This window comes from Bufo gargarizans, chromosome 11 (assembly GCF_014858855.1).
Source record: "Bufo gargarizans isolate SCDJY-AF-19 chromosome 11, ASM1485885v1, whole genome shotgun sequence".
Classification (NCBI taxonomy): Eukaryota; Metazoa; Chordata; class Amphibia; order Anura; family Bufonidae; genus Bufo; species Bufo gargarizans.
The window spans coordinates 48,376,686-48,391,569 of NC_058090.1; the positions used below are offsets into that span (position 1 = coordinate 48,376,686).

At 42.7% G+C, this 14,884-nt stretch overlaps 1 protein-coding gene across 5 annotated transcripts in view; it reads right to left on the reverse strand.

The window, feature by feature from the left end:
- CAPN3 (calpain 3) overlaps window positions 1-14,884 on the reverse strand; it is a 109,067-nt gene that overhangs the window by 82,021 nt on the left and 12,162 nt on the right. For all 5 annotated transcript variants that reach the window (XM_044271221.1, XM_044271223.1, XM_044271219.1 and 2 more), the window contains exon 2: window positions 7,287-7,356. In XM_044271221.1, coding sequence (XP_044127156.1) covers window positions 7,287-7,356 — 70 coding nt within the window. The remainder of the gene's footprint in view (window positions 1-7,286; window positions 7,357-14,884) is intronic.

Sequence of the window (14,884 nt, forward strand, 5' to 3'; positions counted from 1 at the left end):
ATAATCTTAAATTATGTCTGAAGGTCTGTTTAAAAGGTGATTTATAGGATAGATACCTTACATTTGGGGGCAATAGAGGCTCCGCTTTCTTTCTTTTTTAAAGTGCTAATCTGCATAGTTTTTCCCAGGCTAAATAGTACCCCCCCAGATACTAATTACCCATGAATGTGAAGAATTCAGAACGAAGGCAGCCGCTGAATGTAGCCTCATTAGGAGCACACAACAATATAAGTGAAAGAACAGCAGAACAGATTCAGAGGATAACGTGAGAATGTGAAGCACTTATAGAGGATCATAGTCAGGCTAAATAATAAACTATATATATATATATATATATATATACAGTCATGTGAAAAAATTAGGACACCCTTTGAAAGCATGTGGTTTTTTGTAACATTTTTAATAAAAGGTTATTTCATCTCCGTTTCAACAATACAGAGAGATTAAAGTAATCCAACTAAACAAAGAAAACTGAAGAAAAGTCTTTTCAAGATCTTCTGTAAATGTCATTCTACAAAAATGCCTATTCTAACTGAGGAAAAAGATAGGACACCCTCACATGTATTCCCTCTTAAATTGGCTCAGATCTCACACAGGTATATCACACCAGGTGCACATAATTAGTAGATCGTTACTCTGCATGTTGAATGAGGCTTGCCCTATTTAAACCTCAGACATTTAGTTTGGTGTGCTCCTGACTGTTGAAGTGAGAGTGAGCACCATGGTGAGAGCAAAAGAGCTGTCAGAGGACTTCAGAAAAAAGATTGTAGCAGCCTATGAGTCTGGGAAGGGATTTAAAAAGATCTCAAAAGATTTTGAAATCAGCCATTCCACTGTCCGGAAGATAGTCTACAAGTGGAGGGCTTTCAAAACAACTGCCAACATGCCCAGGACTGGTCGCCCCAGCAAGTTCACCCCAAGAGCAGACCGCAAGATGCTAAAAGAGGTCTCCAAAAACCCTAAAGTGTCATCTCGAGAACTACAGCAGGCTCTGGCTACTGTTGATGTAGAAGTACATGCCTCTACAATCAGAAAGAGACTGTACAAGTTTAACTTGCATGGGAGGTGTGCAAGGAGGAAACCTTTGCTTTCCAAGAGAAACATCGAGGCCAGACTGACATTTGCCAGAGATAAAGTTGACAAAGACCAGGACTTCTGGAATAATGTTCTTTGGACAGATGAGTCCAAAATTGAATTATTTGGACACAACAGCAGAGGACATGTTTGGCGTAAACCAAACACAGCATTCCAAGAAAAGAACCTCATACCAACTGTGAAGCATGGAGGTGGAAGTGTCATGGTTTGGGGCTGCTTTGCTGCAGCAGGACCTGGTCAGCTCACCATCATAGAATCCACGATGAATTCTACTGTGTATCAGAAGGTGCTTGAAGAACATGTGAGACCATCAGTTAGAAAATTAAAGCTGAAGCGGAACTGGACCATGCAACATGACAATGACCCAAAACATACTAGTAAATCAACCAAAGATTGGCTGAAAAAGAAGAAATGGAGAGTCCTGGAATGGCCAAGTCAAAGTCCAGATTTGAATCCCATTGAGATGCTGTGGGGTGACTTGAAAAGGGCTGTACGTGCAAGAAACCCCTCAAACATCTCACAGCTGAAAAAGTTCTGCATTGAGGAGTGGGGTAAAATTTCCTCAGACCGATGTCGAAGACTGGTAGATGGCTACAAGAACCGTCTCACTGCAGTTATTTCAGCCAAAGGAGGTAACACTCGCTATTAGGGGCAAGGGTGTCCTATCTTTTTCCTCAGTTAGAATAGGCATTTTTGTAGAATGACATTTACAGAAGATCTTGAAAAGACTTTTCTTCAGTTTTCTTTGTTTAGTCGGATTACTTTAATCTCTCTGTATTGTTGAAACGGAGATGAAATAACCTTTTATTAAAAATGTTACAAAAAACCACATGCTTTCAAAGGGTGTCCTAATTTTTTCACATGACTGTATATATATATATATATATATACAGTACAGACCAAAAGTTGGGACACACCTTCTCATTCAAAGAGTTTTCTTTATTTTCATGACTATGAAAATTGTAGATTCACACTGAAGGCATCAAAACTATGAATTAACACATGTGGAATTATATACATAATAAAAAAGTGTGAAACAACTGAAAATATGTCATATTCTAGGTTCTTCAAAGTAGCCACCTTTTGCTTTAATTACTGCTTTGCACACTCTTGGCATTCTCTTGACGAGCTTAAAGAGGTAGTCACCTGAAATGGTTTTCGCTTCACAGGTGTGCCCTGTCAGGTTTAATACGTGGGATTTCTTGCCTTATAAATGGGGTTGGGACCATCAGTTGCCTTGTGGAGAAGTCAGGTGGATACACAGCTGATAGTCCTACTGAATAGACTGTTAGAATTTGTATTATGGCAAGAGAAAAGCAGCTAAGTAAAGAAAAACGAGTGGCCATCATTACTTTAAGAAATGAAGGTCAGTCAGTCCGAAAAATTGGGAAAACTTTGAAAGTGTCCCCAAGTGCAGTGACAAAAACCATCAAGCGCTACAAAGAAACTGGCTCACATGCGGACCGCCCCAGGAAAGGAAGACCAAGAGTCACCTCTGCTGCGGAGGATAAGTTCATCCGAGTCACCAGCCTCAGAAATCGCAGGTTAACAGCAGCTCAGATTAAAGACCAGGTCAATGCCACACAGAGTTCTAGCAGCAGACACATCTCTAGAACAACTGTTAAGAGGAGACTGTGTGAATCAGGCCTTCATGGTAGAATATCTGCTAGGAAACCACTGCTAAGGACAGGCAACAAGCAGAAGAGACTTGTTTGGGCTAAAGAACACAAGGAATGGACATTAGACCAGTGGAAATCTGTGCTTTGGTCTGAGAAGTCCAAATTTGAGATCTTTGGTTCCAACCACCGTGTCTTTGTGCGACGCAGAAAAGGTGAACAAATGGACTCTACATGCCTGGTTCCCACCATGAAGCATGGAGGAGGAGGTGTGATAGTGCTTTGCTGGTGACACTGTTGGGGATTTATTCAAAATTGAAGGCATACTGAACCAGCATGGCTACCACAGCATCTTGCAGCGGCATGCTATTCCATCCGGTTTGCGTTTAGTTGGACCATCATTTATTTTTCAACAGGACAATGACCCCAAACACACCTCCAGGCTGTGTAAGGGCTATTTGACCATGAAGGAGAGTGATGGGGTGCTGCGCCAGATGACCTGGCCTCCACAGTCACCGGACCTGAACCCAATCGAGATGGTTTGGGGTGAGCTGGACCGCAGAGTGAAGGCAAAAGGGCCAACAAGTGCTAAGCATCTCTGGGAACTCCTTCAAGACTGTTGGAAGACCATTTCAGGTGTCTACCTCTTGAAGCTCATTAAGAGAATGCCAAGAGTGTGCAAAGCAGTAATCAAAGCAAAAGGTGGCTACTTTGAAGAACCTAGAATATGACATATTTTCAGTTGTTTCACACTTTTTTGTTATGTATATAATTCCACATGTGTTAATTCATAGTTTTGATGCCTTCAGTATGAATCTACAATTTTCATAGTCATGAAAATAAAGAAAACTCTTTGAATGAGAAGGTGTGTCCAAACTTTTGGTCTGTACTGTATATATATATATATATACACACACACACTATATACACACATGCACCTTTATACAGTCGTGCATCTTTAGGTTGTCTGTTTTAAGTCACACAATTTTCTTTGGCATTTAGCTTGATATATGTGATTGTAACAACATTTCTATGGAATTTGGATGTTTCATTGTGATCATAGTGTATATGTTTGACTCATAGTAAGAGTTTTTGCCCAAGACACAGATAGGGGCAGGCAGGACCAGACAAAGGTTAGTCAGAACAGGCAGCTGTCTAGGGTCCCACTGACTCAGAATTGAGAGCTGGCCTTCAGTATGCTGGTGCCAGAAACTACATGCAAGGATTAATATTACAATGCTTAAGTTCACTACTTTAAATGTTTATTGTTATGTTAATTGTAGTTTATGCACTTGAAGCTCTGGATAGTCACCGGTATCTGATCGGTGGGGGTCTGACACCCGGGACCCCTGACGATCAGCTGTTTGAGAAGGCACTGGCAGTACTACTGTGGCCTTCCCTCGGCAAACCAAGCACAACACCGTACATTGTATAGCAGTTGTGCTTGGTATCGCAGCTCAGGCCCACTCACTTCAATGGGGCAGAGCTGCTGTCAGGCCAGGTGAATAATGAATGTGATATCACATGGCCTAGGCTAAGCTCTTTGAGAAGGCCGTGGCATTACTGCAAGCGCTGATGCCTTCTCAAACAGCTGATAGGTCATCAGTTAAAAAAATCTTGGAAAACCCCTTGGGTGAATTCCTAGCAAGCTGAGCTAGAGAGTAGACCTTCCTTGGTGTGCTCTGCCAAGAAAGAAAGCAATCGCTAGGAAAAATAATTCCTCAGGGTGACAGCTGCCAGAAAGACTAATTTTACTGAGAATTACCTCTATGAGAAAGAAGGATTGATTTAGTGATTGCATGCCTATGATTAATTTGGGAAGATAAGATTGCATGGGATATTTGGAGAGAGAGAGAGACTTAGAGTAGGACATTGTAATGCTGAAACCTAATGTAAAGTTTTATGGAGAGCTACTGTCTTGTGAACTACTTGAAAACAGTACCTATTGCTTACATTTGTACTGCAACTCTCATCACCTAAGACTTTTTTTTATTTTAATCAAGTGGGCCTGGTCATTACAACCACAATCCGTCAGCCCCCTGCTCCTGTCCTCCTGCCCTGCACCCTGCCTGCCAACCATTCATCATCAAGCAGGAGATGTGTAGGAGGGACAGGGCAGGCCGGGAATCAGCCTCTGCTCATTTTACACAGCAGCTCGATTTGTAACAGTATCCTTCCTGCTGCTGGGGAGTGTAGGGTGAGCGGTGAACATCAGAGGAACCAGGTGAGTATTTACAGTTTTTTTTTTTTACTTTCGGTGAAGGGGGCACATATCTGGGCATAACTACTGTGAGAGGGCCCATCTTGGCATATCTACTGCGAAGGGAGCACATATCTTGGCATAACTACTGTGAGGGGCATATCTGGGCATAGCTACTGTGAGGGGACACATCTGGGCATAGCTACTGTGAGGGGACACATCTGGGCATAGCTACTGTGAGGAGGCACATCTGGGCATAACTACCATCAATGGGGCACATATCTTGGCATAATTACTGTAATGGGACATATATCTGGGCATAGCTATTGTGACGGGGGAAAAATATCTTGGCATAACTACTGTGAGGAGGCACAATCTGGGCATAACTATTGTGAGTGGGCACATATCTTGGCATAACTACTGTGAGGAGCACATCTGGGCATAGCTACTGTGAGGGGGCACATCTGGGCATAGCTACTGTGAGGGGGCACATCTGGGCATAGCTACTGTGAGGGGGCACATCTGGGCATAGCTACCATCAAGGGTGCACATATATTAGCATATCTACTGTGATGGGGCACATATCTGGGCATAACTATTGTGAGGGGGCACATATTTGGGAATATCTATGTTGAAGTGACACATCTGGGCATAACTACTGTGAGGGGGCACATTTGATCATAAGTACTCTGAAGGGGCATATCTGGGCATAGCAGTTGTGAAGGAGGCACATATCAGAAAAAAATTGCCACGCATGGCGTGCCGCCCACATTGTACCTCTTTGCGATTTTCTAAACTTGGGAGGTATGCCGTTACCATATGCCCCCCCCTCCTCCTTTCAGGCCGGCGCACGGCATACACTGTACAGAGTCTTGTGCTTCCGCTCCGTACACTGCTAGATCGTGTTGGTGCTGGGTGATAGACCCCCTAAAATCTGATATTGATGACCTATCCTGATGATAGGTCATCAATATCTATAGCACAGAGAACACCATTAAGAAATAGCCACACTAAGGGCTCATTCAGACGGCCGTATGCTGTCCGCAAAAATACTGAATGCTATCCGTTTTTTTGCGGATCCGCAAAAAAACTGATCCGCAAAAAAACGGATAGCATTCAGTATTTTTGCTGACCCATAGACTTCAATAGGGCTATGTCCTGATTTTCACGGACAAGTATAGGACATGTTTCATTTATTTTGCGGAACCTTGGAATAGAAAAGGGCCCCATAGAAGTGAATAGGTCAGCATCTAATCTGCAAAAAAATGGATCCGCATTTTTGCGGATAGCATACGGCCGTCTGAATGAGCCCTAATGTATACAAATCCCCACCGCTGTTCAGGTGAAGGTTAAATATTCTTACAAAACCATAAAAAGGACACAGATTCATTAAAATAAGTGAAATGTAGTGACTATATATTCAGAACAAGGTAGAAATGACACTTCATGGATCGGAAAGATGTAGAACTGCAAGGTTTGCTTGCATTACTGATTGAGCCGATAAGTATTTCACTATGATTACAGAGTCGTTTCATTTATTTTGAGCCTTAGACCTGATATAATGCCACTCAAGGAGACAAGATGCACTCAAGGAGACAAGCTATTTATACCAAGCAGTGCCTTAGGGACCTAAAGGTGTCATCTGCAATTTGAGGAAAGATCCTTTCACTAACTGATAGGAGTGTGTCACTGTTTGTGAATGGCAACAAGTACGCAGCCACATCAGGATGCTGGCATGGCTGCAACTGGTACAAGCAATACAATGATTGTTCCTTGGTTTCATGGTTAACTTTTTGACTTTAGAAAGTGTTGACATTACTGTGCATACTGATTGAATTATTTGCACAAGTGTTCCTTCATTTTTTTGCCTGCCCTAGGCACAATGGGGTATAGCCAGGGGAAGATTGGCCATAGAACATACAGGGAGGTGGGCCGATGCCCAGGGGGCCACTCAAGTCCTCTTGATGGCAGCAGGCCAGGTACACAGTGTTCTGATGCTCAATGGCCACAGGTGCCCTCTTGAACTCATCTGTATTACTGTCCTCATGATGGCGATACAGTTGAATACTGTGGTTGGGGTGGCAGGATTTTCTGCTGCCCTGCGGTATTTGGTTCTGCTGGGGCGGTATTCTGTGCTGCACTATGGTATTACAGGCCCAGCCTACTTCTGTTGTCTCTACCTACTTTTTTGGCCCGTCTTCTGTCAATTTGGACACGTCTACAATATGGGGCCATTTTAGGTTTTAAGTTCCCAATCTGCCCCTTGGTATAGCTCAGTAGTTGTGCCTAATATTTCCACCTGTGTGTACGTACCAAATCAATATGTCCTATGATTTCTGCCTTAACATAAAAATTTGACTGTGTAATTGCCTTACCCAAATCTCCTTGACAGATATCCGTTCTGTTAGCTCCTCCTATTATAAACTCAGGATTTTCACATATTTCCTAAAAGAAAGAAGTGAAACTGATCAGTATTCATGGAGTTAAAGCCAGGATAACGTCCTTAGGATTAGTCAAAGTCAAATTTATGACCTATATGCAGGATAGGTCATCAATATCAGAAGAGTGGGGGACCAACTCCTGACCCCCAACCGTCAGTCAGCTGTTTGAAGTGGTCGCAGTGCTTGTGCTGCTTCCTCTTCAAGGTTTACTTGAGGATAGGTCATAAATATTACTCCTCTGAACTTGACCTTTAACTCCAACACTAAATGACTAAGGGTACTTTCATACTAGCTTATGAGGAATTTCCGTTGCCGGAACTGCCTGCCGGATAAAGAAATCCGTGTGAAAACGGATACCATTTGTTTCCTGATCTGGATCCGTTTGACAAATGCATTGAAATACCAGATCCGTCTTTCCGGTGTCATCTGGAAAAACGGAGCCGGTAATTATTTTTTTCACATTTTTAAAGGTCTTCGCATGTGCAGATCGGAAAAAACTGATTGGGTTGGTACTTGGTCCAACTTGATCCGCATGCTGCAGTATTTTCTCTGGCCAAATACCGTAAAAGTGACTGAACTGAAGACATCCTGATGCATAGTGTTTTTTCCAGTATTGAGCCCCTAGGACGGAACTTAATACCATACCGTAAAGCTTTAACGGTAGTGTGAAAGTACCCTTAATCATAAATGCTGTGCATGTCAAAGAGGATCAATCCGTACTCCTGACAGGTCTGTTTTCATATATACTTGCTTCCTCTAGAAAATAATACTTCTAGAACTCTTTGTTTTATGCCATTTCTCTATTTTTCCTCCTGGTTATGGGTATAAATAAATTGAGAACTGGGTGTTACCATTCAGGGCAGAAGGGTGTGTACCAATTTGATTGTCAGCATGGATTGGACAGTGAATATGTTGAGACACACCCTATAGTCAAGGTGAATAGTAAGGGCCAGTTATCAAATTATTCATATATTTCCAGAAATAATGAAAAATGAACTACACAATGCAAATCTTGAAGAAAATAACAAGAATGGTGATTTTATGAGAAATGCATTGAAAGTAAGAGTGAGACGTTCTCTTAGAATAAAATTATAAGATTCAAAAATACTTCAGTGTTATATGTTATTATTCTTTACACGGTTAAATAATTTGAATTGAAGAAAATGACAACCCAGGACTCAAATACAAGTCTCGGTGTATTATTTTGGGTGGCATTTTAAGAGCTAGAAGCATTACAAGAGTATTGTAATAAAAGTAAAGAAATACTCCATGCACTTGATCCACCAGTATCTAATGGAGAAAGTACTTATAGAGATTACCAGGAGCCTTGTGTCACCACCACTCCTCACAGTACTGAAGGTCTGAGGAACGTCGCACAGAGAGCCATGGTAGGTAAATTGAAATTCTCCTGACCCCCTGACATTTCACAAATAGGAAATGTGGAACATAAATATTCTGAGGTAGAGAAATGCACAATACCTCTTGAAAAATGATTTTTTTAAGAATCATGGTCCAATGGTTGAGTCCTTCATGATGAATGGTGGAATTGTCTCCCTTGTCTAATACATTCTGAATCCTGAGTTAGATTATTTTAGATTTTTTTTTAAACAAGTTTAAACTTGCCATTTGCAGAGATTTCATTATCAGGAGCAGTGTGAATATGAACTTTTACTCTGTTAGATTCTAATCCTGCAAGTGCCCTAGTGGTGGAGCTTCACTGTAATGTGCTCTCTGCATTGAGCTCTTGCACAGCCTCTTCCATCTTCCCTGCTGTAGTATTCTTCTTGGATGCTACAGCTGTCACTCAAAGCAGAAGAGAGAGAGAGGCTGAACATCACAGTGAAGCACCCCACCCCTTTCCAGGCCACCTACAGGTGCAGAATCTGACAGAATAAAAGTTCATATTTACAATACTTCTGATCTGATAATAAAAGCTCTGCAAACATTATGTTTGTCATATCAAAAACTTTTGGTATAAGCTGGAAGACCAACTGTGAACAAAATCTCATCATGAAGAATACATTCTCAATCTTACTAATGCAGATCAAGTCTCCTAGAAAGAGAGCACTAAGTAATTATTGTACAGAGGAGAGAAACTCCATATCAGTATTTGCAGTACCCCTGACCTGGGGGTATCTGCAATTGTTCTATGTAATATTATTTATATTTTATATTGTAATGTTATGGTATGTACATCAGCAATGATAAGGCATGGTTAGCATTAGGAATGGAACTTACCATTCCATTCCACCCCTATTGGTGGAAGTGGACTGGGCCTACTTGCTGCAAGGAGGGGGAGCTCTGGAGAGAGATAGCTAGGCTAGTGAGGAAGCACAAGCATCTGCTCTCACTCCAAAGGGTTTTTAGGGCCACAGAATCAGTTCAACTGTTAGGAACACTGCTCCAGAGAGACTGAAGGTCCTAAACCATGGATATTCTTCAGAGCTATGTTGCTACAGTCAGTGGGAGGGCCATCAATCTCAGCTTTACAGACCTGGCTGCAGGTGAGGGAGAATATATTAAGACACCCATCACCATACCCCAGCTCAGGCAAACCCAAAAGCCTGTATTTATTCAAGTGGACATCTACAGCCACAGGGGCCAGTTCATAGCTGTAGTGAAGAGAAAGCAGGAGAGAGAGAAGGACTACCCTAGAGTGCTCTTGTCTGCCATCTTGCCTGATACCATACCTCATCATCCGGGGATAGAGACATTGCACCTTGTACAGAAAACAGCTGGATGTTCTGTAACTCATCCTTTGACCTCAGTAAAAAAAAATTGTGTGTTGTTCTTCTACGTCTGCCTGATCTTTTCATACCAACTTTTCACTGCATCGAACCCCAGGGAGCAACAGCCTGAGGGAGTACACCATGACACAACATCTCATCAGGGCCACTACCACTCCCATCCTCTGCACTGGCTCGCTGCATATTCAGTATCTGGAAACGAGGAGTTCAGTGAACAACTATTTATGTGATGAGGTGCCCACACATTTTGCACCAGAAAAAAAATGGGAATGATAAAATATTGGAATTTACAGAAAAAAGCTGTAGAATAAAAAAGATGTAAAACACCAAAAAAGTAATTATCATAAATATCTTGCATGGAGTTATTCGTATATCACCTAAAATGCTCAAAAAGCTTCCACACAAATAATTATAATCAATAAATTCATTTATTAGAAATCCATTTACAGTACATCAATAAAAAGTACAAAAAAGCAGCAGTCATGGGAACACGGCAGTGTTACAAAAATTGTATAAAAACAGAGAGAGCTCCAGACCATAAGGGACTAGTATCCCCCCAAAAAATTAATTAAGCAGTATCAGATGAGTCTGGCGCTCTCTCTGTTTTTATACAATGTTTGTAACACCGCCGTGTTCCCATGACTGCTGCTTTTTTGTACTTTTTATTGATGTACTGTAAATGGATGTCTAATAAATGAATTTATTGATTATAATTATTTGTGTGGAAGCTTTTTGAGAATTTTAGAATAAAAAAGATTTCCACTGTAGCAGCTTCTATACAGGTTGTCAGAAAGTTTCTTAGTCGAATTGTATTACTTACACAACAATATTGACAAATCTGGCTAGTTACACCCACTCCCATATCAAACAACTCTCCCTCCGTGTGCCATTTTTTGATGCATGCAATTACAGCCCACATAATACTGTTAAATAGTGCCAACATGACACATATATAGCCTGCATAATAAAATATAGTTCTAAATAAAATGAAGCATACTGTTAACCCCATAGTAACCAGGCCTGAAAAACCCTTCATTCTTTTTTTTTTTTTTTTTTTTTTTTACATTTGTGCCTCTTTAAATTTTAGCAGCCATAACTTTTTTTTATTTTGTGTATTAGGTTTTTCCCTTTGGTAAAATATTTTTTAAAAAAACAACACAGATTCACAGCTCTGCAGTTTATATTACATTTCTCAATGATTAGACCACGATTTTCATAACTGACTATACCTATGACTCGTTCCCTTACTCTAATATATTACCCTTTCTATTTTTACCATGTTATCCAAAAACAAGTGTCTTAATGATGCTTCTGTAATATGTAACCCCCATTGCATGTGATGGAGGGGGAGTTCTTGCTTTTAATTATTATGAAATAACAATAAATACAGTAATAAAAAATGTTTTTTTTGCATTCTTTGGTTTGGGGGAACATATAAATTAGGGAGTTGTTTAATAGTTTTTTTTATTTAACAGGCACACAATAAAAGTATTTTATACTAAAGACTTAATTATTTTTTTTCATTACAGTCAATCCCAGCTGTACAGCTGCAGCCTGCTCTAGTAACCGGAGCTGTTAGTAACATCCAGTTCTTAGATCAGGAGCGCTCCGAAGAGCTGCCAACCCCCATCTAATACAGTGATGCCTAAAACATATTTCTGATGTTAAAGTTTAATGCTCAATCCTTAATTTGAATTAATGCTGGTTGATTTTAGTTTCTGGAGGGGGCACATAAGTAAACAGGGACCTGGAGTGATTGCCTGGTTTTCCAAACCCTAAAACTTTATGACAATCCGTATGGGAAGGTTGGGAACCATATTAGTTGTTACTTGCCTTTCTCAGAAACTGCTTCATAAAATTAGAAAAACTTGACAGAACAGAAAAACGTAGGAATGATTTTTTCCTTAGGAGGAAATTACGGTATATTTCAGGAAAGGTCTTTTACAGAAAGTCTTCAATAGCAGACAGGTCTATGGCATGTCTCCAAATGTGACAAGCCAGCTGGTGACATGCTCTGGAATGCTGACATTCGTCACAGTTGTCTCATCTCTCAAGATGTCCACGTGCTTGTTTCCTGCCCCACATTAGACTCGTAGCAGTAAAATAGTACTTCTACACTCCAGTGCATTGCATTGCAGTCCAGTTCATTGGGAGTTTAGAGAACTGAATCCATAGACGGTCCTATGGTAGAAGCTTTGCAAATGGATTAACCTCTTTTAGAGAAACCGTACAATGGTCTTATAAAGCTGTGCCAAAGGATGCCATTTCACCTTCTAAATGCGTTTCCAAGATGCTAATTTGGGTCAAGAATAATCCATGGCATAGATCCCATGCCAACACACTTAATCTTAATCAATTTAGCTAACTCAGTTTATAGTAAATATTGTACAATATGAAAAAATAACCAGGCTGTGCTTGGTATTGCAGCTCTGCCCCGTTCACTTCAATGAGGGTGAACCATGCCTAAGCCATGTCACTGATGAACGCAACATCACACAGCCTAGGCTTAGCCACGAGAAGGCCTTCTCAAACAGCTGATACGCAGGGGTCTCGGGTATTGAACCCCAATGGGGATAGGACATTAGTATAAAAGTCTTGGAAAACCCCTTTAAGGACTCTACAAGCAAAAACAATCTAAGGCGTAAAACACTGATAGCCAGAACCCTCAAAGCACCAATATGTGAACATCCCTGCAGCCTTAGGCTACTTTCACACTAGCGTTCGGGGCTCCGCTTGTGAGTTCCGTTTGAAGGCTCTCACAAGCGGCCCCGAACGGATCCGTACAGCCCCAATGCATTCTGAGTGGATGCGGATCCGCTCAGAATGCATCAGTTTGGCACCGTTTGGCCTCCGCTCCGCTCAGCAGGCGGACACCTGAACTCTGCTTGCAGCGTTTTCGTGTCCGCCTGGCCGTGCGGAGCCAAACGGATCGTCCAGACTTACAATGCAAGTCAATGGGGACGGATCCGTTTGACGTTGACACAATATGGTGCAATTTCAAACGGATCCGTCCCCCATTGACTTTCAATGCAAAGTCAGGAGTCCCCATCAGATCGGAGTTTTCTCCGATCCGATGGTATATTTTAACTTGAAGCGTCCCCATCACCATGGGAACGCCTCTATGTTAGAATATACCATCGGATTTGAGTTACATCGTAAACCTCAGATCCGACAGTATATTCTAACACAGAGGCGTTCCCATGGTGATGGGGACGCTTCATGTTAGAATATACTGAGAACTGTGTACAGACCCCCCCCTCCTCCTGTAATTAACTTATTGGTGGCCAGTGCGGGCCCCCCTCCCTCCCCAGTATTAAATATTACCAGTGCGGCGGCCTCCCCCTCCCTCCCTCCCCAGTATTAAATATTACCAGTGCGGCGGCCTCCCCCTCCCTCCCTCCCCAGTATTAAATATGACCAGTGCGGCCTCCCCCTCCCTCCCTCCCCAGTATTAAATATTACCAGTGCGGCCCCCTCCCTCTATATTTATTGGTGGCCGGGCCAGTGCGGATTCCAAGTATTGTGAGCAGTGCGGCCTCCCCTCTCCCCCCCTAATTAAAATCACCCCCCCCCCATCATTGGTGGCAGCGGAGAGTACCGATCGGAGTCCCAGTTTAAATCGCTGGGGCTCCGATCGGTTACCATGGCAACCAAGACGCTATTGCAGTCTTGGCTGCCATGGTTACTTGGCAATAAATACAAGCATTATACTTACCTGAAGAGCTGCGATGTCTGACCGGCCGGGCGCTCCTCCTACTGGTAAGTGACAGGTCTGTGCTATAGGCAATGCGCCGCACAGACCTTTCACTTACCAGTAGGAGGAGCTCCCGGCCGGTCAGACATCGCAGCTCTTCAGGTAAGTATAATGCTTGTATTTATTGCCAAGTAACCATGGCAGCCAAGACTGCAATAGCGTCTTGGTTGCCATGGTAACCGATCGGAGCCCCAGCGATTTAAACTGGGACTCCGATCGGTACTCTCCGCTGCCACCAATGATGGGGGGGGGGGGGTGATTTTAATTAGGGGGGGAGAGGGGAGGCCGCACTGCTCACAATACTTGGAATCCGCACTGGCCCGGCCACCAATAAATATAGAGGGAGGGGGCCGCACTGGTCATATTTAATACTGGGGAGGGAGGGAGGGGGAGGCCGCACTGGTCATATTTAATACTGGGGAGGGAGGGGGGGCCGCACTGGCCACCAATAAGTTAAATACAGGAGGGGGGGGGGGTCTGCCCCCTGCTGCCTGGCAGCATCTGCCAGGCAGCAGGGGGCAGTCGTGTACACAGTTCTCAGTATATTCTAACATGAAGCGTCCCCATCACCATGGGAACGCTTCTGTGTTTAGAATATACTGTCGGATCTGAGTTTTCCGAAGTGAAAAATCAGATCTGAAATAAACAGTTATGCAAACGGATCCGTTCTGAACGGATGCAAGCGTTTGCATTATAGGAGCGGATCCGTCTGTGCAGACACCAGACGGATCCGCTCCTAACGCAAGTGTGAAAGTAGCCTTAGCCGCTACCTCCCTTCCCTGGATTGACAGGGCTAGACATCTGGTCTAACCCTGTCATCTCACGCTTGTGTAGTTACTCGTTGTCTCGCCACTTGTACAGTGGATCTGCACTGCTTGAGCAGCAGATCCACTGTGCAAGTACAGAGACAATCTACTGCACAGACGAGAGATGGTAAGGCTACACAACATGTCTATCCCAGTCAATCCAAGGGAAGGAGGGTGTGGCTAAGGGTGCAGCGATGTTCAAAAATTGGTGCTGCAATGGCTCTG